The sequence below is a fragment of the Moschus berezovskii genome, chromosome 21, assembly GCF_049115385.1.
Source record: "Moschus berezovskii isolate FMDL1 chromosome 21, NW_MosBer_1.0, whole genome shotgun sequence".
Lineage (NCBI taxonomy): Eukaryota > Metazoa > Chordata > Mammalia > Artiodactyla > Moschidae > Moschus > Moschus berezovskii.
In genome coordinates this window covers 24627306-24654308 of record NC_142480.1, presented here as the reverse complement: position 1 = coordinate 24654308, position 27003 = coordinate 24627306, and the positions used below count along the sequence as shown (strand labels likewise).

Genomic DNA, 27003 nt, shown 5'->3' with positions numbered 1-27003 from the left:
ATAGTAGACAGTTATTTAAGAGTGGTGTATAAAATTTGATAGTGTAAGAGAAAGAATGACTCTGGGTCACAAACAATCTCTGGCAGCTTTATGGAGAAGGTTTGAGTTGAGTTTTTTCTTTTAATTTGGCTGTGCTGGGTCTTAGTTGCAGCATGTGGGAACTAGTTCCCTGACCAGGGATAGAACCTGGGCCTCCTGCATTGGGAATGCAGTCTTAGCCACTTGATCATCAATGAAGTCCCTAGAGTTGAGTTTTGTGTAGAAGTTATAGTTCCTTTCTGGGTAGGTCCTGTGAAGATAAATTTAGACTTAAAGATGAGGGTCAGATGATTAGAGAAGAAGCAAAGAGGAAGAGATCCAGAGTTAGTGTACCATCACTGTCTAAGCGTCCAGTCTTCTAATCGAACTGTTATAAGAAAATATCCCAAACTTTTCAGAGCTCTTTCCTATAATTAGTATCTGTTCAGTAGGGATTTGACCCTCTGGTGATTTGGTTTTGCACTTTTTTTTGTAGTATTCCTGGAGAACAATGGAAAGGACAATTCACCACAATCCAGCAAAGGTAAAGACCAGTGTTTTATTTTTAATCTGTTCAATTCTGGTTTAGTAGGTTGTGTTGCTTCTGGTTAAAAAGAATTTAAGAACATCTTAGAAATAGGATAGATTAAGTTACTTAAAAAGGTCATATTTCGCATTTGGAGAATTTGCAGTATCCAAAATAGTTTTCTTGGAAGCATCTGTGAGCCTGGTGTGATTCCTCTGACATGTTTTCCCTACAAATTTGGGTCCAGGTGTGTTTTAAGAATGACTTTAAAAACTTTATCTGGAGGTCAGCAGTCTACTCTTTTGGGTTTTTCTGGGACACTAATTTGTTATATTGTCTGGGTTACAAAAAGTGAGATGTGTATGATAATCACAAAGGTTATGATGTTCTTTTTCTTAATTACCTTCCAATTTTCTCATGTCCTAGAATTATTCATTTTAGAAAAAGTTCTTTCCTGGGACATTCTTTAACACACTGAATTGTAATTACAGTGGTCAGTGTTTGGGCTGTGGAAAAACTGTAGAGTCTATTCACCTGAGTTCAGAAGAGTATGAATTTCTCAAGGAAAAAGTCATGAGGGATGTGATAGATGGAGGTGACCAATACAAAAAGACGACACCTCAGGTGAGTCTGGGACAGGTCTTAACTTCATTCTTGGATTGCTTGTCTGGAGCAGAGGTTGACAGTTTTTTCCTCTAAAAGACTAGATAGTAAATGTTTTAGACTTTGTGGGCCGTTGTAGTGAAAACAGCCACAGACAATACATAAATGAATATAATAAAACTGTATTCATGAAGATAAGTCGTGGGCTGGATTTTTTCGGCTGGCCATAGTTGCCAACCCTTAGGAAAGATTGCTTTAGACTTTCATAGAATAATTGGGTTAGACTGTCATCCATCTGTTGAGCTCAATTCTATTTCATCTGGGCACAAGTGCTCTTAAGCCAAAAAGATAGATGGTTATTCTTTGTGTAAGTGCTTCCAAAAGATGTTTTTAATAAAATTCCATGAAAACATAGGTTTCTCATAAGTTTTCTAGTCAAGAGAGTCTTAAGATAACTTAGCAAAATTATTTCCAAGTCTTCTTCATATTGAATTTATTCTTGAAGTCATTCTTAATAGATTTATTTTGCTAATCTTCAGTATTTTATGCTGGTTTACTAAGATTAAGTTGAAGTAAAATGCTTTTACCTTGGCGGGAGGCTGCCTGTCATCTTACTGAATGCTCTTTCTCCAAATACCAAATAAAAAGGAGAAGTGTAAAGTGTTCTGCCTTCTCACTTTGACTTAAAATTGTCAGAAAATGCTAATATGAAGACCTTTGATCCTCAGAATAAAGTCAAAATTGGGTCCTTGATAACATTATGTTCATTTTATGGAATACCTTTTAGCTGACTTTATTGATAAAATTATAGTTAACATTTATTAAATGATGCTTAGAGCTTTATATTCATTATCTTATTTCATCTTTACACTACCCTATAAGATGTTGGTTTATTTCTGTATTACAGATAGAGTGATTGAGACTTTGCGAGGTGAAATCTGCCCTAGGATGCTCCACTAATAAAATCTAGCTCAGAGTGACCCCCACATTTTTGCCTTTACACTCTGCTGCCTCTCACTGAATGAAAATTTAGTTTGTAGTTCTGTATGTACTTGACAGGTGGCTGTAGCAGCTCTTAATGCCTTGGGAATTTCTGCCAGCTAAACTGATTTAAACAAATTTCTTTCTCTCATCCAACATCTACTGAACACTTACGTGTATCTTCTGATGTAAGTGTTAAGATATATGCTGCTGCTGCTGCTAAGTTGCTTCAGTCGTGTCTGACTCTGCGCGATCCCATAGACGGTAGCCCACCAGGCTCCCCCGTCCCTGGGATTCTCTAGGCAAGATAGATGCAGGATTGTGTAAATCATGCTGTTTGCTCCGAAAGACTTAAACCATTTCTTTTGTGGTTTAGTTGAATATTCTTCCCATCCTCCAACTTTTTATTTAATAAAATTTTCAACCTAAAAAAAAACCACCACAACGGACACTTACATACTCTTCATCTAGAATAACCAGTTATTTTTCCACATATGTTTTCTCTCTGTGTATTTTTATGAACCATTTAAAAGTAAGTTGTAGACATATTACCTTAAATATATCAGTATGTATCTTTGTTTGTTTGGTTTTGGCTGCACCTCAGTTCCCCAACCAGGTATTGAACTGGAGCCATGTCAGTGAAAGCACAGAGTCCTAACCACTGGACCACCAGGGAACTCCTTGTATCTTCTAAGAATAAGAACATTCTGTGTAACTAAATACTGTTATCACATTTAAGAACCTTAACATTAATTCAGTGTCATTTTAGTAAAGACCGCATATTCAAATTTTCCCAGTTCCCCCAAAATGTATTTTAAAACATTTTTCTCTCACACAGGATTCAGTCAAGATTCACTGACTGCTTTTGGTTGTTCGTGTCTCTAAATCCAGAGCTGGCCTCACTGCCTTTTTTTGTTTTTATGACATTGATTTTTTATAAAGTCTAGGTGGTTTATCTTGTTCAGGGCTTCTTATACTTTGTACCTCAGAGTCACTTGAGGATCTGTTGAAAATGCAAATTATGATTCACTTGTCCCAAGTGGAATCTGAGATTCTGTCTTCTGAACAAGCTCCCAGGTGATGGAATTCTGGTCTTTGGACCACTTTTGAGTAACAAGACTATGGACTAATTGTCTGCTTTCTCTCCATTAATTCAGTTTATAAGCTTTTGGGGTTTATTTCGCAGACGATGCTATGTGCTTCTTACTGGATCACAGCAGCCACATAATATCAGGTTGCTCTCTATTGCTGATGCTGTTTGAGCACTTGATTAAGGAGGCAACTGCCAGATAGCTCCATTGTAAAGGCTCATTTTTTCCGTTTATAATTTCCCTTTGTAATTTTTGTAATTAAAAGTTAAGTAATCTGTGGAGTAATAGTTTGAAACTATGCAGGTATTCTGTAAGCCATTAACACTTCACCCAGTGTTTTTTGCAACATGAAAATGAACTCTGCCTTTGGAAGGATGCAAAATGATGATTTTCTAGTTATTTCATTAAAAAAAAAAAATGAATGGGGTTAGATTCCATTACCATCATCATTCTTTTGCTCAAATTTTCCCAAATTTGGCCTGTGGGACCCTCTTGCAATCCAGCTTCTCTGTCTCTTTGACACCCTTTCATTCACTACCCCCCAATATACATATCAATTTGGGGGCACTTCTATGCTTTCTGGCACAAGATGTCCTAGGCGTTTACCTTGAATAGCTTCTGCCTCAGTCATGGAATCACCAGTTGAATACTTTTGTTTAACACTCTCAATGGCTAAACTCTTAGTTTCAGCATGTGGGATCTAGTTCCCTTATCAGGGATCAAATCTGGGCCCCCTGCATTGGGAGCTCGGACTTAGCTGGACCAGAAGGGAAGTCCCCCATCATAATTCCTTTTTAATGATATCACTGTAAGTCTCGATTAATAGAAGGAAGATTTGTTAGTTTCCTCTCCTGACAGAGATTTAGACTCTGGAGCAAATGTTCTCCTTGGAGAGTGTTCTACTATAGAGGCTTCAGGCTCCAGACTGGTGAGATTAATAAAGAATAATCATACATTTGGTTACCAGTAATTCACAAAGCAACTGAGTATATTCACAGAAGGATTGGGACGTTTTATGACAAGGGAAATTTTCTTCTTTTCTCTTTCCAAATGTTCTCCCCTTTACCTCCTGCAGCTCCCCAAATCTGTATTCCATTTTTCTTTTTTTTGTCATCCACCTTTCATCTTAAGCTATTGATTTAACATAAGAACATTGCTACCATTTATGGAATGATTACCTTATGTAGATCACTTTTAGGCCTGTTAAACTCATAGCACACAACATTTGAAGATGGCGAAGCTCAGGATGAGAACTGTATCTACAGTTAACAGGCAGTGAAGGAAAACAGCGACTGGATTGGTTCAGGATTTAGCTTTTGTACAGTAGTATTGGTGAAGCAGAAGGGACAGACATGGATCCAGATCACTTCTGGTAGATTGAAGTAGTACCAGCTCTTTCTGAGACTAAGTAAGTCAGTAAGTGTTAGTGGCTCAGTCACGCCCAACTCTTTGCTATTGTTATTCAGTCGACAAGTTGTGTCTGACTCTTTGTGACCCCGTGGACTGCAACATGCTAGGCTCCCCTGTCCCTCACATCTCCCAGAGTCTGCCCAAGGTCATGTCCGTTGAGTCGGTGATGCCATCCACCCATCTTATCCTTTGTTGTCCTCTTCTGCCTCCAGTCTTTCCCAGCATCAGGGTCTCTTCCAGTGAATTGGCTCTTTGCATTAGGTGGCTGAAGTATTGGAGCTTCAGCTTCAGTCCTTCCAGTGAGTGTGCAGGGTTTAGGAGACGAGAGAGACAAGTGGACTGGAGGCTCACTGAGGTTGAGAGCAAGTATAAAGGGAGTGAGACTGATCAGGGTCCGTTAGGTATTTGATGTGAGACATAGAGGGCTCTAGATGACAAAATCCACGGTATGAGAGTTAAGCAGATGAAGAAACTGAGAGGCCTAAAGTGCTCGGTGGTCATCCACAAAGCTAATTACAGTGTCCATGGGATAATTTTAAAAAACAATAATTGCAACCGCAGTATAGAATGCTTATCAGGTGCCTGGCACTGCACTTTGTCCCTTAGGCTGGCGATGCTGTGAGTTGGAGGCCAAATTCTTGATAAATGTACAGGTTCCGGGGACAACACAGGTCACAGCTAAGAGGAGTCAGCAAACCATGGCCCACAGACAAAGACTAGCCTACTGCTTGTTTCTGTAAATTAAGTATTATTGGAGCATAGCCACACTCATTCACTTAGGTTCAGGTGTATATCGGTATATTGCTCTTTGCTTTATTGTGTTTTGTTTTTTTACAAATTGGAAATTTGTGGCAGCATTGCATTGAGCAAGTCTACTGGTGCCGTTTTTCCAACAACATTTGCTTACTTTATGTCTTTGTGACACATTTTGGTAAGCCATGCAATATTTCAGACTTTTTCATTTTTATTGTGTTTGTTCGGGTGATCCGTTGATGTTACTATTGCAAAAAGATGACTCACTGAAAGCTCAGATGATGGTTAGCATTTTTTAGCAATGAAGTATTTTTAAACTGAGGTATATACATCATTTTTTAAAGATATGCTATGCACATTGAATAAACTAAAGTATAATGTAAATATAACTTTTTAATGTATAACTGGGAAGCCAAAAAATTTGTATGACTCACTTCATTGTGATATTGCTTTATTGTGGGGATCTGGGACCAAATCAGACAGGTATGCTGGTCTTTTCTGTGGCTTCCTGTGCCCTGCAGAGTTGGGTAAGTACAAAAGAGACCAGCTCACAGAACCTAAACTATTTACCATCTGGCCTTTTACAGAAAACAATTTACTGACCCCTGGTATAGATGAACCTCATGAACCTCAGTTGTGGTGGAAAAGTAGCAACTTTGAAGGTTCGTCAGGGACTAGGAGAGGGCCTGTCTTTTCCCCTCAATTCTATGGCATGCTTTTTTTTTTCAATGTGGGAACTTGGTTCACCGACCAGGGACTCAAACCCCTGCCCCCTTGGGAGTGCAGAGTCTTAACCACTGGACCACCAGGGAAGTCTCTTATAGCATGCTTTGAGAGAATGATCAGATATCACTTAAGAATAAGTAAGGAGTCACTGATGACCATAAGGAAGTAGTACTCTGGGGGCCAAAGCCATCCAGGTTATTGTAACTCAGTGAGCACACATTGAGGGTGAACTCTTCTTTTGAGAAGCTTGGATGAAAAGAAGAAGACAGATGGGATAGTGGTGGCTCGAGTTTGATAGAGGTCAAGGAAGGGTTTAGGGAGATGAGAGAGATGTGGATGAAGTAAGAGTTCTTCGTAAAGGTAAAAGTGTTGAATAAGCAGGGGAAGTAGGGAGAGAATGGATGAAAAGGTTCAAAAGTAGGAAGGGTTGCCAAAAAGAGCACAGATAGGGAGGTTAGAAATGGAAGAAACTTCTCTGAGACTAGAAAAGAAAGTGAGGATGGGTGTGGATACAGATAAATATATAGATAGGAGGCGAGAAGACTGAAGGAAATGACATCTGCTGTGTTAAATGGGGTGCACACTGGTGAGAGACAGGCATCCATGCAGGACTAAAGAGAGTGAAGAGGCTTGGGGTGGTTCTTGAGAGGCGTGGTCCTTGAGAGATGCCAACTCAAGCAGAAGGATGTGGCAAGGGGTGGGTGCTGAGATTTGAATCAGTGAATTTGTAGACATTACTCTGCATGAATGTGTGGTTTAGTACTTTGCCAACAGAGCTTGACTCATCTAGAGTGGTGGTAGTGGAGACAAAATGCACCGTTGGTTCAGATTTTGGGTTTTGTTGGTTAGTTGTGGCAATGTAACAGGGAGCAAGGGAAGGTAGTTCTGATAGAATAGTGAACACCTTCGTCATGGGACCCAGACTAGATAGGAAAGGAAGGCAGGCCAGAGAGCACTTGTCTGGGAGGGCTCCAGGGCCTCGCAGTCTCCCGTCAAGTAAAAGAGCAGATACTGTGCCAGTAAGGGAATGAAAGCTACAAGGCTGAAATCAGAGAGCAGGTGAATAAAATTTTGAGGTTAAAATTTCAGAGGACAAGCCATCCTGAGCCCTGTCCTGATCCAGGGAGGGCTATCCAAGAGTGTGGCCTGTGGCCCAGGATAAAGTGCAGCTGCAGAGTGTCATTGCCCAAAGGTTCTTCATCTTGTGGTTTGTTTGTTTTTTTGCTTACTATGTGTGTTAATTTGCTAGAGCTGCCATAACAAAATACAACAGACAAAGTGGTTTAAACAACAAAAATTTATTTTTGCACAGTTCCAAGATCAAGGTATAGGCAGGATTGGTTTCTCCTGAAGTTTTCTTTCTTTCCTTGGCTTGCAGATGGTCCTTGGTTTGTTCTCATAAAGACCTCCTCTATGCCAGGGCATCCCAGGTGCGTCTTTATGTGTCTTCACTTGAGATCATCAGTCAGGTTGGATTGGGGCTCATCCTTATGGTCTCATTTCATCTTAATCTCCTCTTTAAAGACCTTATATTCAAATGCAGTCACCTTAAGAGGTGCTAAGGATTAGGACTTTGATTTGAGAATTCTGAGGAGGCCATAGTTCAGTCTATAAATACCATTCATTTCACATATGTATTAAAACTGTATTGTGTTCAGCATTTTAAATTATTTTGTACTAGGAGTAAACAGCTGAAACTTCTTTCGATATTACTTTTAAAAGCTTGTTTATAATTTGGGAATGTGAGGTATAAACCACGGAGTAAGTACTAATCCATATTGAGTTTGCTTGCTTTAAAAATTCATGGTTTCAGCTGATCTCCATAAGTATCCAAAAAGAGAATTATCAAAATTGTTTCAGGTTAATGAAACTATCACAACATTGTCTGTTTATCAGCTATACCCCAAAACAAAATAAAAAGTTAAAAAAAAAATGATTTCAGGTTTATATGTTTTTACCAAGAAATACTCTTTTGTTCAAAACAAAATAAATGAAATGGCACCCTTTAATGAAATGGTTCTCATCCATGGCTACTTGTTAGAATAGTTTCAGTTCAGTTCAGTTCAGTCGCTCAGTCGTGTCCGACTCTCCGCGACCCCATGAATCACAGCACGCCAGGACTCCTGTCCATCAGCAATTCCCGGAGTTCATTCAAACTCATGTCCATCAAGTCGGTGATGCCATCCAGCCATCTCATCCTCCGTCGTCCCCTTCTCCTCCCGCCCCCAACCTTTCCCAGCATCAGAGTTTTTTTCAGTGAGTCAACTCGTCGCATGAGATGGCCAAAATATTGGAGTTTCAGCTTCAGCATCAGTCCTTCCAATGAACACCCAGGATTGATCTCCTTTAGAATGGACTGGTTGGATCTCCTTGCAGTCCAAGGGACTCTCAAGAGTCTTCTCCAGCACCACAGTTCAAAAGCATCAATTCTTCGGAGATCAGCTTTCTTCCCAGTCCAACTCTCACATCCATACATGACCACGGGAAAAACCATAGCCTTGACTAGAAGGACCTTGGTTGGCAAAGTAATGTCTCTGCTTTTTAATATACTATTAAGGTTAGTCATAACTTTCCTTCCAAGGAGTAAGCGTCTTTTAATTTCATGGCTGCAATCAGCATCTGCAGTGATTTTGGAGCCCAAAAAAATAAAGTCTGACACTGCTTCCACTCTTTTTCCATCTATTTCCCATGAAGTGATGGGACCAGATGCCATGATCTTCGTTTTGTGAATGTTGAGCTTCAAGCCAACCTTTTCACTCTCCTCTTTCACTTTCATCAAGAGGCTTTTGAGTTCTTCTTCCCTTTCTGCCATAAGGGTGGTGTCATCTGCATATCTGAGGTTATTGATATTTCTCCCAGCAGTCTTGATTCCAGCTTGTGCTTCCTCCAGCCCAGCATTCCTCATGATGTACTCTGCATATAAGTTAAATAAGCAAGGTGACAATATACAGCCTTGACGTACTCCTTTTCCTATTTGGAACCAGTCTGTTGTTCCATGTACAATTCTGACTGTTGCTTCCTGACCTGCATATAGGTTTCTCAAGAGGCAGGTCAGGTGGTCTGGTATTCCCATCTCTTTTAGAATGTTCCACAGTTTATTGTGATCCACACAGTCAAAGGCTTTGGCATAGTCAATGAAGCAGAAATAGATGTTTTACTGGAACTCTCTTGCTTTCTCCATGATCCAGTGGATGTTGGCAATTTGATCTCTGGTGTTAGAATAGTTTAGGGGATGTTTAAAAATCACTGATGGAAACTTAACTGGCTGGCAGTCTAGTGGTTATGACTCTGAGCTTATATTGCAGGGAGCATAGGTTCGATCCCTGGTCAGGAAACTAAGACCCTGCATGCTGTGCGGTGTGGCAAACTGACCCCCCCAAAAAAACAAAACAAAACAAAATCCACTTTGAGTTATGCTTATTTTTTTAAAAAATTACTGATGCTCAGGCCCTACCCCCTAGAAGTTTTGATTTTAAGTGTACAGTTCAGTGGTATGAAATACATTCACATTACTGTGCAGCCATCACCATCATGTATCCCCATAACTCTTTTCATCTTATTGAACTGAAACTCTATAAAACAGGAACTCTTCATTTTCCACTCCTTCCAGCCTCTTCCAGCCACCATTGTACTTCCTGTCTTTATGATTTTGACTACTCCAAATACCTCATATAAGTGGAATCATACAGTATCTGTCTTTTGGTACTGTTTTATTTAGTATAAGGTCCTCAAGGGTCATCCATGTTGTAGCATATTACAGAATTCCCTTTTCAAGTCTGAATAATAGTCCATTTAATGCTTATATCACATTTTGTATGTCTGTTCATCAATTAATGGACACTTGGGTTGCTTCCATATTTTAAGCTATTGTGAGTAATGCTGTTATGAACATGGGTGTACAGATATCTGTTTGAGACCTTGCTTGCAATTTTTTGGGTATATACTGGGAAGTGGAATTGCTGGATCATGTGCTATGTCTATTTTTAATATTTTGAGGAATCTCCATACTGTGTTCCACAGTAGCTGTGTTATAGATATTTTACATTCACACCAATAGAGCACAAGGGTTCCAATTTCTCCACATCCTTGCCAACACTGGTGGTTTTTCTTTTCCTTTTGGTAGTAGCTATCCTAATGAGTGTGAGGTGGTATCTCATAGTTTTGATTTGCATTCTCTAATGATTCGTGATCATTTCATGTGCTTATTGGCAATTCACCTATCTTCTTTGGAGAAATGTCCGTTCAAGTCCTTTCCCCATTTTTGAATGAGAGTTGAAGTTTTGTTGTTGAGTTTTAGGTTTTTCTGTATATTTTGCTCCCTGTATACTATCTGCAGATATTTTCTCCCATTCTGTGGGTTGCCTTTTTATTCTGATAGTGTTTTCTGATGAACAAAATTTTTTAAATTATCATGAAGTCCAGTTTGTTACTTTTTCATTTCCTGTGCCTTTGGCATCATATCTAAGAAAATCATTGCCAAATCCAGTGTTGTAAAGCTTTTGTTCTCTTTTCATCCCTAAGAGTTTATTTACTTTAGATCTTATATTTAGGGTCCTAGATCCATTTTGAGTTAATTTTGTATATGGTATTTGGAAAGGGTTGAAGTCAATTTTTGTGTGTGTGAGTGGGTAGCCAGTTTTCTCAGCACTGTTTGTAGCTGTCCTTTCTCGATTGAATGGTCTTAACATTCTTGTTAAAAGTCATTCTTAACGTATATGGGAGGGTCTGAATTTATTTCTGTTCCATTGGCCTGTATGTCTATTTTTATGCCATTATTACACTATTTTTAATCACTGTGATTTTGTAGTAAGTTTTGAAATCATTAAGTATGGATCCTCTGGTTTTGTTTTTCAACATTATTTCAGCTATTCAGGATCCCTTGAGAGTCCATATGAACTTTAGTTATTTTAAAACAAATGCATTTTATTTTTTTATTTTTTGGCTGTTCTGGGGCTTTTTTTGCAATTCGCAGACTTTCTTTTTTTTTTTTTTGCTCTCATTATCAATGTTAATAAAATCATAACATAATCATCACCGGCATTTACATTCTTTTTTTTTTTTTGAACAGAGGAAAATTTATGCGTCGAACCTGGACTGGTCACTTATGATAATATACATGCTACAATTCCATTCTCTCCAATCATTCCACCTTCACCCTCTCCCACAGAGTCCCAAAGACTGTTCTAAATGCCTATGTCTCTTTTGCAGTCTCTTATACAGGGTTCAGGTTACCATTTTTCTAAATTCCATATATGTGCGTTAATATACGGTATTGATGTTCTTCTTTCTGGCTTACTTCACTCTGTATAATTGGCTCCAATTTCATCCACCTCATTAGAACTGATTCAAATGCATTCTTTTTAATGGCTGAATAATACTCCATTGTGTATATGTACCAAAGCTTTCTTATCCATTCATCTGCAGATGGACATCTAGGTTGCTTCCATGTCCTGGCTATTATAAACAGTGCTGCAATGAACATTGGAGTACATGTGTCTCTTTCAATTCTGGTTTCCTCGGTGTGTATGCCCAGGAGTGCGATCGCTGGATCATATGGCAGTTCTATTTCCAGTTTTCTGAGGAATCTCCACACTGTTCTCCATAGTGGCTGTACTAGTTTGCATTCCCACCAACAGTGTAAGAGGGTTCCCTTCTCTCCACACCCTCTCCAGCACTTATTGCATGTGGACTTTTGGATAGCAGCCATTCTGACTGGTGTGAAATGGTATCTCATTGTGGTTTTGATTTGCATTTCTCTGATGATGAGGGATGTTGAGCATTTTTTCATGTGTTTATTAGCCATCTTTATGTCTTCTTTGGAGAAATGTCTGTTTAGTTCTTTGGCCCATTTTTTGATTGGGTCACTTAGTTTTCTGGAATTAAGCTGCAGGAGCTGCTTGTATAATTTGGAGATTAATCCTTTATCAGTTGCTTCATTTGCTATTATTGTCTCCCATTCTGAAGGTTGTCTTCTCACCTTGCTTAGAGTTTCCTTTGCTGTGCAGAAGCTTTTGATTTTAATTAGGTCCCATTTGTTTATTTTTGCTTTTATTTCCAATATTCTGGGAGGTGGGTCTTGGAGGATCTTGCTGTGATTTATGTCGGAGAGTGTTTTGCCTACGTTCTCCTCTAGGAGTTTTATAGTTTCTGGTCTTACATTTAGATCTTTAATCCATTTTGAGTTTATTTTGGTGTATGGTGTTAGGAAGTGTTCTAGTTTCATTCTTTTACAAGTGGCTGACCAGTTTTCCCAGCACCACTTGTTAAAGAGACTGTCTTTTCTCCATTTTATATTCTTGCCTCCTTTGTCGAAGATAAGGTGTCCATAGGAGCGTGGGTTTATCTCTGGGCTTTCTATTTTGTTCCATTGATCTATATTTCTGTCTTTATGCCAGTACCATACTGTCTTGATGACTGTGGCTTTTTAATAGAGCCTGAAGTCCGGCAGGTTAATTCCCCCAGTTCCATTCTTCTTCCTCAAGATTGCTTTGGCTATTCGAGGTTTTTTGTATTTCCATACAAATTGTGAGATTATTTGTTCTAGTTCTGTGAAAAATATTGTTGGTAGCTTGATAGGGATTGCATTGAATGTATAAATTACTTTGGGTAGTATACTCATTTTTACAATATTTATTCTTCCAATCCACGAACACGGTATATTTCTCCATCTATTCATGTCCTCTTTGATTACTTTCACTAGTGTTTTATAGTTTTCTATGTACAAGTCTTTTGTTTCCTTAGGTAGATATATTCCTAAGTATTTAATTGTTTTCATTGCAACAGTGAATGGAATAGTTTCCTTAATTTCTCTTTCTATTTTCTCATTATTAGTGTATAGGAATGCAAGGGATTTCTGTGTGTTGATTTTATATCCTGCAACTTTGCTGTAATCATTGATTAGCTCTAGTAGTTTTCTGGTAGAGTCTTTAGGGTTTTCTGTGTAGAGGATCATGTCATCAGCGAACAGTGAAAGCTTTACTTCTTCTTTTCCAATTTGTATTCCTTTTATGTCTTTTTCTGCTCTGATTGCTGTGGCCAAAACTTCCAGAACTATGTTGAATAGTAGTGGTGAGAGTGGGCACCCTTGTCTTGTTCCTGACTTTAGGGGAAATGCTTTCAGTTTTTCACCATTGAGGATAATGTTTGCTGTGGGTTTGTCATATATAGCTTTTATTATGTTGAGGTATGTCCCTTCAATTCCCACTTTCTGGAGAGTTTTTATCAAAAATGGATGTTGAATTTTGTCGAAGGCTTTCTCTGCATCTATTGAGATAATCATATGATTTTTATTTTTCAGTTTGTTAATGTGGTGTATTACGTTGATTGATTTGCGTATATTGAAGAATCCTTGCATTCCTGGGATAAAGCCCACTTGGTCATGATGTATGATCTTCTTAATGTGTTGTTGGATTCTGATTGCTAGAATTTTGTTAAGGATTTTTGCATCTATGTTCATCAGTGATATTGGCCTATAGTTTTCTTTTTTTGTGGGGTCTTTACCAAGTTTTGGGATTAGGGTGATGGTGGCCTCATAGAATGAGTTTGGAAGTTTCCCTTCCTCAGCTATTTTCTGGAAGAGTTTGAGTAGAATAGGTGTTAGCTCTTCTCTAAATTTTTGGTAGAATTCAGCTGTGAAGCCGTCTGGACCTGGGCTTTTGTTTACTGGGAGATTTTTGATTACAGTTTCAATTTCCGTGCTTGTGATGGGTTTGTTCACATTTTCTATTTCTTCCTGGTTCAGTTTTGGAAAGTTGTACTTTTCTAGGAATTTGTCCATTTCTTCCAGGTTATTCATTTTATTGCCATATAATTGCTGATAGTATTCTCTAATAATCCTTTGTATTTCTGTGTTGTCAGTTGTGATCTCTCCATTTTCATTTCTAATTTTATTGATTTGGTTCTTCTCCCTTTGTTTCTTGATGAGTCTGGCCAGTGGTTTGTCAATTTTATTCACCTTCTCAAAGAACCAGCTTTTGGCTTTGTTAATTTTTGCTATGGTCTCTTTTGTTTCTTTTGCATTTATCTCTGCCCTAATTTTTATGATTTCTTTCCTTCTACTGACCCTGGGGTTCTTCATTTCTTCCTTTTCTAGTTGCTTTAGATGTAGAGTTAGGTTATTTAGTTGACTTTTTTCTTGTTTCTTGAGGTATGCCTGTATTGTTATGAACTTCCCCCTTAGCACTGCTTTTACAGTGTCCCAGAGGTTTTGGGTTGTTGTGTTTTCATTTTCATTCATTTCTATGCATATTTTGATGTCTCTTTTGATTTCTTCTATGATTAGTTCATTATTCAGCAGCGTGTTGTTCAGTCTCCATATGTTGGCACTTTTAACAGTTATTCTCCTGTAATTGAGATCTAATCTTACTGCATTGTGGTCAGAAAAGATGCTTGGAATGATTTCAATTTTTTTGAATTTACCAAGGCTAGATTTATGTCCCAGGATGTGATCTATCCTGGAAAAGGTTCCGTGTGCGCTTGAGAAAAAGGTGAAATTCATTGTTTTGGGGTGAAATGTCCTATAGATATCTATTAGGTCTAACTCTTCTATTATATCATTTAAAGATTGTGTTTCCTTGTTAATTTTCTGTTTAGTTGATCTATCCATAGATGTAAGTGGGGTGTTAAAATCTCCCACTATTATTGTGTTATTGTTAATTTCCCCTTTCATACTTGTTAGTAATTGTCTTACATATTGCGGTGCTCCTATGTTAGGTGCATAAATATTTATAATTGTTATATCTTCTTCTTGGATTGATCCTTTGATCATTATGTAGTTTCCTTCTTTGTCTCGTTTCACAGCCTTTGTTTTAAAGTCTATTTTATCTGATATGAGTATTGCTACTCCTGCTTTCTTTTGGTCTCTATTTGCATGGACTATCTTTTTCCAGCCCTTCACTTTCAGTCTGTATGCGTCCCTCGTTTTGAGGTGGGTCTCTTGTAGACAACATATATGGGGGTTTTGTTTTTGTATCCATTCAGCCAGCCTTTGTCTTTTGGTTGGGGCATTCAACCCATTTACATTTAAGGTAATTATTGAAAAGTAGGATCCCGTAGCCATTTTCTTTATTGCTTTGGGTTCAAGTTTATACACTCTTTCTGTGATTCCTGTCTATAGAAGATCCTTTAGCATTTGTTGGAGAGCTGGTTTGGTGATGCTGAATTCCCTCAGCTTTTGCTTGTCTGTAAAGCTTTTGATTTCTCCTTCATATTTGAATGAGATCCTTGCTGGGTATAATAATCTGGGCTGTAGGTTATTTTCTTTCATCGCTTTAAGTATATCTTGCCACTCCCTTCTGGCCTGAAGAGTCTCTGTTGAAAGATCAGCTGTTATCCTTATGGGAATCCCCTTGAGTGTTATTTGCTGCTTTTCCCTTGCTGCTTTTAATATTTGTTCTTTGTGTTTGATCTTTGTTAATTTGATTAATATGTGTCTTGGAGTATTTCGCCTTGGGTTTATCCTGTTGGGGACTCTCTGGATTTCTTGGACTTGGGTGATTATTTCTTTCCCTATTTTAGGGAAGTTTTCAACTATTATCTCCTCAAGTATTCTCTCATGGTCTTTCTTTTTGTCTTCTTCTTCTGGGACTCCTATGATTCGAATGTTGGAGCGTTTAACATTGTCCCAGAGGTCTCTAATATTGTCCTCATTTCTTTTAATTCGTTTTTCTTTTTTCCTCTCTGTTTCATTTATTTCTACAATTCTATCTTCTAGTTCGCTTATCCTGTCTTCTGCCTCTGTTATTCTACTGTTTGTTCCCTCCAGAGTGTTTCTGATCTCATCTATTGCATTATTCATTGTATATTGACTCTTTTTTATTTCCTCTAAGTCCTTATTAAATCTTTCTTCCATCTTCTCAATCCTTTTCTCCAGGTTATTTATCTGTAACTCCATTTTACTTTCAAGATTTTGAATCATTTTCACCATCAAAATTCGAAATTCTTTATCAGGTAGATTCCCTATGTCTTCTTCTTTTGTTTGTGTTGGAGGGCAATTATCTTGTTCCTTTACTTGCTGGGTATTTCTCTGCCTCTTCATCTTGCTTATATTGCTTTGCTTGGGGTGTCCTTTCCCTCTTCTTGCAGTTTGTGGAGTTCTCTTTATTATGTAGTTTCTTCGCTGTGTGTGGGGTTGGACAGGTGACTTGCCCGGGTTCCTTGGTTAGGGAAGCATGTGTCAGTGTTCTGGTGGGTGGAGCTGGATTTCTTCTCTTTCCTTTAGAAGACAATGGGCTACTTTTCTGGGAGCCTGATGTCCTCTGCCAGTATTCAGAAGTTGTTTTGTGGACTTTACTCCACGTTCAAATGTTCTTCTGATGAATTTGTGGGGAAGAAAGTGGTCTCGCCGTCTTGTTCCTTCCTCCCCAGAACACTGGATTCTTATATTCCACTTGGTCGTGGAGTATCTCTTCCCAGCTGCTCCAGCAAGGCGCAGCCGCTGCAGCTTACCTTGGACGAGGGGTATCTCCTCAAGGCCGCCCCTCCTGCTTTGAATGTGGATCAGCTCCTCCCGGCCCTCCGGTGCCCAAGCAGCTACCGCCTCCTGGACGTGGTACAGCTCCTCTCGGCCACCGCCCTAACTCTGGGCGCGGGGCAGCTCCTCTCAGCCACGATTCTGCACGTGGTCGGTTGCGCCGGGAGCCGGGCGTCTCTCGCGTCTGCGCCGCCGGGAGCCGGGCGTCTCTCGCATCTGCGCCGCCGGGAGCTGGGCGTCTCTCGCGTCTGCGCCCCGCAGACTTTCTAATTGCAGTGCTTGGCGTCCCTAGCTGTGGCACATGGGCTTAGTTGTCCTACGGCATGTGGGATCTTAGTTCCTTCCCTTTCCACGGAAACTTGCTTTCCCTGCATTGCACAGCATATTCTTAATCATTAACCAGATTAAGGGTCAACCTGGGGACCACCAGGAAAGTCCCCCATATGAATTTTAGGATGGGTTTTTCTATTTCTGCAAAAAAAAGTCATTGGGGTATTGATAGGGATTGTATTGAATCTGTAGATTGCTTTCGTAGTGTTGACTTTCAACAATATTAAGTCTTCTGATCCATGAACATGGTATTTATTTCCATTTATTTATGCCTTTGCTCTTTCAGCAGTGTTTTGTAGTTTTCATTGTACAAGTTTTTCACCTCCTTGGTTATGTTTATTCCCAGGAATTTTATTCTTTTTTATGCTGTTATAAATAGAATCGTTTCTGTAGTTTTCAGATTGTTCATTATTTATACAAATGCAACTGATTTTTGTGTGTTGACTTTATAGCCTCTTACTTTGCTGAATTGATTTATTACTTCTGTGTGTGTGTGTGTGTGTGTGTGTAATCTTTATGGTTTTCTGTATATAAGATCGTATCATCTGCAAACAAAGATAATTTTGCATCTTCTTTTCCAATTTGGGTACCTTTTATTTATTTTTCTTGCTTAATTGCTCCAGCTTGAACTTGCAATAAGTAGAAGTGGTACAAGGGGCAGGGGCATCCTTCCCTTGGTCCTTATCTGGTCCTGAGGAAAAGCTTTCAGTCTTTTACCGCTGAGTATGATGTTGACTATTGGTTTTTATATATGGCTTTTATGTTGAGTTAGTTTCCTTCTATTGCTAGTTTGTCTAATTTTTTTAAAGAGTGTTGAATTTTGTTAGATGCTTTTTTCTTCATTATTTGAGATGATCATGTGTTATTCTGTCATTTTGTTTATGTGGTGTATTGTATTGATCAGTGTTCACATATTGAAACATCCTTGCATTCCAGGGATAAATCCCACTTAGTCATAGTGTATAAATCCTTTTAACATACTGCTGAATTCTGCTTGTTAGTATTTTGTTGAAGATTTTCGCATCAGTGTTCATAGTTTTCCTTTCTTGTAGCATAATGACACTGTAGTATCAATGTAATGCTGGCCTTGTAGAATGGGTTGAGAAGTATCCCATCCTCTTTAATTTTTTGGAAAAGTTTAAGAAGATTAGTATTTGTTCTCCTTTAAACATTTAGTGAAATTCACCAGTGAATCATCAGATCCAGGACATTTTTTTGAGAGATTTTTTAAAATTAATAATTCACTCTACTTACTCATTATAGTGTATATTCAAATTTTCTTTTTCTTGATGATTATGCCTGTTTGTACTTCTGTGACCGGAAGCAGCAGTCTGCAATCAGAGCACAAATTCCCAATATTTGGAGGACAGGATCCTTTTTGCCCACCCTGGCTCCCATAAGCTGTGTTCAGACTGCTTTAGGAACACGTGTACATACAGTTGCCTGCCATGTGGGTTGGGGTGAGAGATGGGTGGCTATTGTTGTTCAGAGAGCTAAAACTGATGAAATTAACCACAATTCATCATTTAAGGCTTCCCCTGAAAGGTGCAAGCCTTTAACAGGCTTCAGAGTTGCCCAGTGGTTACAGAATCAGACAGAGATTCTGTCAGTACACTGTTGTCTAGTCTTTCTAGGGAGACTGATTTCTGGTGCACTTTTCTCTGCCATCTTCTCTTCAAATTGATGAATTTTGACACATGGAGAAGGTGGCGCTATTGGTAAAGAACCTGTCTGCCTAATGCAGGAGATGGAAGAGACACGGGTTTGATCCCTGGGTTGGGAAGATCCCTTGGAGAAGGGCGTGGCAGCCCACTCCAGTATTCTCGCCTGGAGAATTCCTTGGACACAGGAGCCTGGTGAGCTGTAGTCCATAGGATCGCAGAGAGTCGGACATGACTGAAGCGACTTTGCACACATGCACATATACACCTGTGGAACTGTCAGCACTGTCAAGATAATGAAGATATCTGTCAATGTCAAAAGTGTGCTGCACTTTATAATGACCCCCTTCTGTACCCACCCGCTGTTCACTCTCGCCACCTCAGATAAACACCATAGCAATTCATAATTGAGATTTCACTTACATTTTGTGTCTCAATCATTGATTCATTTTAATTGCTGAATAGTATTCCACTGTGAAAAGGGTTTCCCTGGTGGCTCAGAGGTTAAAGCGTCTGCCTGCAATGCAGGAGACCTGGGTTTGATCCCTGGGTCGGGACGATCCCCTGGAGAAGGAAATGGCAACCCACTCCAGAATTCTTGCCTGGAGAATCCCATGGACGGAGGAATTCCACTACATGGAATTCCACTGTGTGGCTATACCACAGTTTTGTATAGTCATTCACCTGTTGATGGATTTTGGGTTATTTCCAGTTTAAAGCTCTTAAAAATAAAGCTAATAAGAACATTTTGTACCTGTCTTTGCACTTTCTGCTTTTGTATTTGTTTCCTAGGGGTTCAGTAACCAAGTTCTTCAGCTTGAGTAGCTTAAAATGACTGATTCATTATCTCACAGTTTTGGAGGCTAGAAGTCTGAAATCAGAGTGTTGACAGGACCATTTTCCTTCTGAAGACTTTGGGGGAGCTTATCCCCTTCTCCTAGCTTCAGAAGCTCCCAGCTCTTGGCAATCCTTGCTGTCTCTTGGCTTTTAACTGAATCACTCTACTCTGCCTCCTCTTCTCTGTGTGTCATCTTTTCTTATAAGAACATTAGTCATTGGATTTAGGACCTACTTTACAATAAGACCCCATCTTAACTAATTTCATTTGTGAAGATCCGTTTGGATAAGGTCACATTCTAGGTAGATGTGAATTTTAGAGAGGACACTGTTTAACCTACTACAACTTTTCTTTCTGTTTTGTACACATGTAGGAGTGAAATGGCTGAGTCTTATGGTGGGTATGTGTGTAGCTTTTTGAGAAACTGCCAAGCTGTTTTCCAAAGTGGTTGTTCCATGTTACGTTTCTGTCAGCAGTGTGAGAGGGCTTATAGTTGCTCCACATCCAGGCCAACACTTAATATTAAGGTCAGTCTCTTCACTTTTAGCCATTCTTTGGATGTGAAGAGGCTTCCCCTGGTGGCTCAGTGGCAAAGAATCTGCCTGCCAATGCAGGAGACACGAGTTTGATCCGTGGGTCAGGAAGATCCCCTGGGGACTACAGTCTGTGGGGTTGTAAGAGTCAGAAACGGCTTAGCGACTAGACAACAGTGGATGTGAAGTGATATCTTTTGTGGTCTTAATGAACATTTTCCTATAAACTAATAATGTAGAGCATCTTTTCATGTACTGAATTGCCATCCATTTATTTTCTTTGGTGAGGCGGTATTTAGATCTTTTCCCCGTTTAAAAAGCTGGGTTTTTTTCTTATTATTAAGTTGGTGTTGAAGAAGAGTCTTGAGAGTCCATTGAACTGCAAGGAGACCAAACCAGTCAATCCTAAAAGGAATCAGTCCTGAATATTCATTGGAAGGACTGATGCTGAAGCTCCAATACTTTGTCCACCTGATGCGAAGGGCTGACTCATTAGAAAAGACCTTGATGCTGGGAAAGACTGAAGGCAGGAGAAGGGGAAGACAGAGGATGAGATGGTTGGATGGCATCACCAACTCAATGGACGTGAGTTTGAGTGAGTTCCAGGAGTTGGTGATGGACAGGGAGGCCTGGCATGCTGCAGTCCATGGGGTCGCAAAGAGTTGGATACAGTTGAGCGACTAAACTGAACTGAAAAGGGACTCTAGGTGTAAGTCCTATGTTAGATATATCTTTTGCAAATATTTTCTCTCAGTCTGGCTTGCCTTTCATTTTCACAGAATATAGGTTCTGATTTAATTGCTCTGGTTTGGGGTCCAGGCATCAGGACTCTGAAAAACTCCCATGATTTTAAAGTGCAAGTGGGGTCCAGAACCACTGCTTCTAATGTGAGATTTTGAAGAACTGTAATGTGTGTATGACAGCTTCTTTTCTATAGGATAATTTTGGGAGAAAACCTTAGTCATAGGTAAATCGTTAGTTTTTATGTTTAAAACTGTGCTTCCGCATCACAACCAGCAGATGGCAATAGCATAACATGTATTAATAAAAAAAATTATTGTAGGTTATGGCCAAGTCAATCAGGTTAAAAGGATTTGATGAGCTTTTAATATTAAACTGAAAGATAGCTGCATAATTTTTCTTTGTCAAGTTATAGTACAGAGAAGAGCTGTATATGTAAACTTTAAGTGAATGAGGCAGAACTCCAAATAATATCCATGTACTATTGATTCAACTACGTGAAATTCATTGACATCAATAAAGATAAAAAAAGGTGAATTTGGAGCTATGAGAAAAGTGTTAGTTTAATGTTAGTAAGATTTTTTTCCCTCTCATTTTCCTTCATTCTTATAATAGTGATAATATTAAATTGCACCTTTTTTTTCATATTCAGTTGTCCAGGTATGAATTTGTCTTTAATCTTCTTACTAGGGAAAATTTGAAACATATGCAAATGCAGAAAGACTAGAATAACAAATTCCTACGCAATGATTATTAACTCATGGCCACTCTTATTTCATTTATACTCCCACCATCCTTCCCTTGCCACTCAGATCACTGTAAAGCAAATCTGAGCTTAATCACTTATCCTATAAATTATAAACTCAATTTTAAGCAACTTTCTTTGTATCTCTTATCTTAAGAAATATTCCTTCGTAAAGTGGTATTTTTCTGACAGAGTAGGAAACCCTTTAGAACAGCAATTCTCAAACTTTTTGGTGCCATGACCTTTTTATGTTCTTAAAAATTAAGGATTACTGAGAGCTTTTGTTCATGTGGTTTTGTATCTTTTGATAATTACGCTAGAAATTAAAACCAGAACCTTTAAAAGTAATATTAACTTAAAATAACAAAATAAAAACTGTCATATGAATGTAAATAATATCTTTTCTCAATAATAGCTCTATCATCTTAAACAAGAATACTGTGGGAGAAGAGAGGCACCATCTTACGTATTTGTAAATTTTTCTAATTACCTGGTTCACTAGAAGATAGCTGAATTTTCATGTCTGCTTCTGTATTCAGTCTTGTGGTTTGTTATTTTGGTTGAAGCCTATGAAGACAATGGAGGCTCATAGAGATAGTCTGAAAGGGTGAAAGTATTTTATTGGCATTTTCAGATAACTATTCTTCTCTGATATTATACCAGTCTCCTCTGCACACCTGTGAGGAAATGAGTTTGAAAAAGGCAGATAATTTCTTAGTATTATCATAAAAACAGTTTTATTTTTGGTTGGGCTGGGTCTTCACTGTTGCTCAGTCTTTTCTCTGGTTGTGGCCAGCGGGGGCCACTCTCTAGTTGCAGTGCATGGGCTTCTCATTGCAGTGGCTTCTTCTGTTGTGGAGCACGGGCTCAGTAGTTGTGGCTCCCGGGGGCTATAGAGCACAGGCTCGATTGTTGTGACCACAGGCTCAAGTGTTGTGACGCTTGGGCTTAGTTGCTCTGGGGATTGTGGAATCTTTCCCTATCAAGGATCAAACCTGTGTCTCCTGCATTGGCAGGTGGATACTTTACCACTGGGCCACCAGAGAAGCCTTAAAAATAGTTTTTAAGCTTGAAAAAGTCTTAAAGATGTGCAGGGGTCCTCACAGCACAGTTGAAGAACCACTACTCTAGAAATACTCTGCTTTAGATGTAGTTTGCTTTTTCTTTCTCTTTAAAACTTTCAGTAATATTTATTTTCCTCAACTTTATTATGCAAACATTGACAAAGGAAGTTAAAACAAAGACAGCAGCCTTACTGCTCAGCACATCTTGTATTTAGTTTCTTCTGTTCTTTTAATTCTTACTCTTATTTCATCATCTTTCACTTTCTAAAATGGAAAATAAAAATAATTTGTTAATTATAAAAAATTTGCAGTTGAAATAGATAACTGTAAAGAAAGAAATAGTAGCCCACCATGGTCCTCTCATTTTGAACTTTTAATGAAGCTGTTTTATTTTGGTAACTTTTAATGAAACTTTAATCATGATAACAGTCCCCCATAATCCTGTGATTTAGAACTTGTTAAAACCTTAATGACTTAGGATTCTGTTTTCTAGAAAAGAAATTGGAGAAAGGCAAATTGCCTGTAGTCCACTTAATTGAATTTTTAGGGTTAAGTTTAAATCAAACCATTTGTTCTGCTTGATAATATCACTTCAGTTAATTGACAAAAGGGAGGCCTTCTGGTGTTTCTCTAACTACAGATTTAAAACAGCACACGTGACCTAAATGAAATGTCTGTATAAAACTGATCTAATGTAGGTTTTTGGTTTTTTTTTTAATTTGAGAGTTGAAGCTGCAAACCATGAAAGATGTGAACCAACTGAGCTCTTCATCACAGTGTTCAGAACCTTTTACTCTCTTCTTCTGTGGGTTTGAAGATTTGATTATCTGTAAGATGCATAGGAGGTTTTCCCCCAGAATTTTTTTTTTTTAAAGTCGAGTGGTAAATGGCAAACTTTGAGGATTTGGTAGTTTAAAAAAACCTGAGAAATGTAATTGTTTCCCAGGTATAGTTTTAGAATCATATGCTGTGAGGTCTATTTATAAAAAGCTCATTAATGGACAAATGGTCCTCAACTTACAAACATTTTACCCAATGTATATTTAATCACTAATGTTATTCCCCATTTCCTTTTCTTCAGCTCCACAGTTAAAAACTAGGCATGTGATCTCTGGATCATCCAGGTGCTTTGGTGCAAGAGTTGTGGTTAAAAATATGAAACTTCTAGAAAAATCAATGAGTTCAGAGGCCCAGGAAGGGTAAAAATGTAAAAAGAAAAGCAAACTGACTCCTTGCAGTGGCCTTCTCGACATCAAACATCTCCATTTCTTCATCCTTCTTCATTTGCTCTGAGATAGCACTTACTGAAATTCTTCCAATTAGGATCCATTCATTTTCATGAGAATTAGCTTGAAGCAGTGCATTTCCTCCTGATGGCTAGCTGAGTTCTGTTCTATAAGGGAAGGAGAATTACGTGCGACTGTAGCGGTAACTGCTGTTTTAGAGTTGGGTGGGTGATTTTTAGACATGGAGGACATTTGGGAGGCAACTTCTGAATAGGATGCTAGAGTGGTAGGTCTCACGTAGGTGACAGTGCTGAAGGCAGAGGGACAGGGGCACCTTTAGTTGAGGAGGTTTGGACAAGGTAGGAGTGTGCAAAGAGAAACTTTACTTATTTTTTTCTTAAGCCAAGGGCAAGAAGGTCTGGTTTTTCTCATATCCTGTGATCTTTCCTCCCTCAGATCTAGGCTAGTACTTTTATTGTTATAATATAGCCCCATGACATAGTTTGGCTTGAAAATGAAGTCATGTTTTTATAAATCTGTGTTTATGAGAAAAGTATTCTAAGTGAGCATTTTGTAAATGAATTGTAGAAGCAGTGTGTTGAAAGTGAGGTAGTACCAGAGTGGCCACAGTTCTAAGTTTTTGTTTTGCTTAGAAAATGCCTCAGATTTCTGATTCAGTTTTTGAGTGGTGACTAAAGGTATCAATTTTCATTGCCTTTTCATTTGTTCTTCCAAGCGAATAGAATAGTGTGAATAAATAAGACAGAAGAATAAAAACGATAACAGATGGGTACTGAAGTCTGACAGCTTGTTTCTGAGGAAACAGAAAACTACCAGTGTGAAAGAGCAACTGCTGAGATGTTGAGAATAACAGCAAAGGCTTCCTCCCTTCTCTCCAGCACCAGACTTCAGATCTTTATATGATGTCCATCTTGCAGTCTTTCTTATCTCAGTAAATAGAACTTTCTTCTTCTGGTTATTCAGATATCAAAAATGCAGGTCAACCTTAACTCCCCTCTTTGCATCATACTCCACCTCCAGTCTACCAGAAAATATATCAGTTTTCTTCAGGGCATATATGACCACTTATCACCTTTGGGCTCCCCTGGTAGCTCACCTGGTAAAAAATCCACCTGCAATGCAGGAGACCCCAGTTTGATTCCTGGGTTGGGAAGATCTGCTGGAGAAGGGATAGGCTACCCACTCCGGTATTCTTGGGCTTCCCTGGTAGCTCAGCTGATAAGGAATCTGCTTGCAATGTGGGAGACCTGGGTTTGATCCCTGAGTTGAAAAGATACCTTGGAGAGGGGAATGGCTACCCACTCCAGTATTCTGGCCTGGAGAATTCCATGGACTATATATAGCCCATGGGGTCACAAGAGTTGGACATGACTGACTTTCACTTTCATCACCTTTACTGCTACCACTTTTTGATCTAAGGCACATCATTTCTAGACTAGACAACTACAATAGCCATCTATCTAATCGTTCTTGTTTCCCATCACCCTGCTATCAGCTGGAGTGATATTTGTCAATCCATGTCAGATCGTGTTACCCCCTTGCTTAAAACTCTCCAGTAGGCTGAAACACAGAATCTCTCCAGTGACCTCTAAAACCCCTGTTAGCCTCTCAGATCTTACTGCATTCCATTCCAGCTGGCTGGACTGCTTGGTGTTTCTTGGTCCTACCAGATATGCTCCTGCCTCAGGACCTTTGTACTAGCTATTTCCTCTTCCTCCAGATATCTGTGTGATTATTCATCTACTTGCTTCAGCTCTTTTCTTAAATATTGCCTTCTTAGAGTGGTTCTTCCTGACCACCCTATTCAAAATTGCATATATCCCCTCACCCAGGCACTCTGGTTTTGATCCTTGCTTTATTTTTCTCCATAACACTTAACCACCATCTGACATATTATGTATTTTATATGCTTTTGTTAATCTTTTCTCCATATTAGAAGCTCCCATGAGAGTAGAAATTTCTGTCTGTTTGAACCCTGCAGTTTGCTTACTGTGTGTCAGGCAGTATGCTAAGATCTTTGTTATTTCATTTTTTTTTTTTTTGCTTTTGCTTCATTGGGCAGCTTATGGAATCTTAGTTCCTCACCGAGGAGGTCATCCCGCACCCTTTACAGTGAGAGCACGGAGTCCTAACCCCTGGACCACCAGAGAATTCCCCAAGGGTCTTTGTTATTTCTAATTCTTGAGTTAATCCTACAGGGAAGGCAGCATCTCATTTTTGCTAGGCCTCAGAGAAGTTAAGTGGCTTTCCTGAGCCAAGTTTGTTAGTAGCAGAGCTAAGATTTGTCTCTCTTGTTTCCAGAATCTAAGTTTTGTTCATTGGGTTTCCTTATGTTCATAATGATATACTGGGTCCCTAAGAAATTTTGAAAGATACTGTTTGATATTCATTTGATAAAGGAAAGTATGCAGTGCATTTCTAACAGTAGTTTCCATTTTGCATTATCTAGACTTTTAAAAGATTAAAATGAAATAAAATTAAATGTCTAAAGGATCATGCCTTCATTATCTGAAATGTTTACTTGTATGTTGTTGTGTTAGTCATTCAGTTCAGTTGCTCAGTCGTGTCCGACTCTTTGCGACCCCATGAACCACAGCACGCCAGGCCTCCCTGTCCATCACCAACTCCTGGAGTTCACTCAAACTCATGTCCATCGAGTCGGTGATGCCATCCAGCCATCTCATTCTCTGTCATCCCCATCTCCTCCCGCCCCCAATCCTTCCCAGCATCAGAGTCTTTTCCAGTGAGTCAACTCTTCGCATGAGGTGGCCAAAGTATTGCAGTTTCAGCTTCAGCATCAGTCCTTCCAATGAACACCTAGGATTGATCCCCTTTAGAATGGACTGGTTGGATCTCCTTGCAGTCCAAGGAACTCTCAAGAGTCTTCTCCAACACCACAGTTCAAAAGCATCGATTCTTTGGCGATCAGCTTTCTTCACAGTCCAACTCTCACATCCATACATGACCACTGGAAAAACCATGGCCTTGACTAGACGGACCTTGGTTGGCAAAGTAATGTCTCTGCTTTTTAATATACTATCTAGGTTGGTCATTGACTATGCCAAAGCCTTTGACTGTGTGGATCACAATAAACTGTGGAAAATTCTGAAAGAGATGGGAATACCAGACCACCTGACCTGCCTCTTGAGAAACCTATATGCAGGTCAGGAAGCAACAGTCAGAATTGTACATGGAACAACAGACTGGTTCCAAATAGGAAAAGGGGTACGTCAAGGCTGTATATTGTCACCCTGCTTATTTAACT

The 27003-nt window shown here is 39.1% G+C and overlaps 1 protein-coding gene across 3 annotated transcripts in view; it reads left to right on the top strand.

Moving 5' to 3' along the window:
• The window catches only part of PRORP (protein only RNase P catalytic subunit), a 152212-nt gene that overhangs the window by 3682 nt on the left and 121527 nt on the right, over window positions 1–27003 (top strand). For all 3 annotated transcript variants that reach the window (XM_055418239.2, XM_055418238.2, XM_055418237.2), the window contains exons 4-5: window positions 515–562; window positions 1036–1168. In XM_055418239.2, coding sequence (XP_055274214.1) covers window positions 515–562; window positions 1036–1168 — 181 coding nt within the window. The remainder of the gene's footprint in view (window positions 1–514; window positions 563–1035; window positions 1169–27003) is intronic.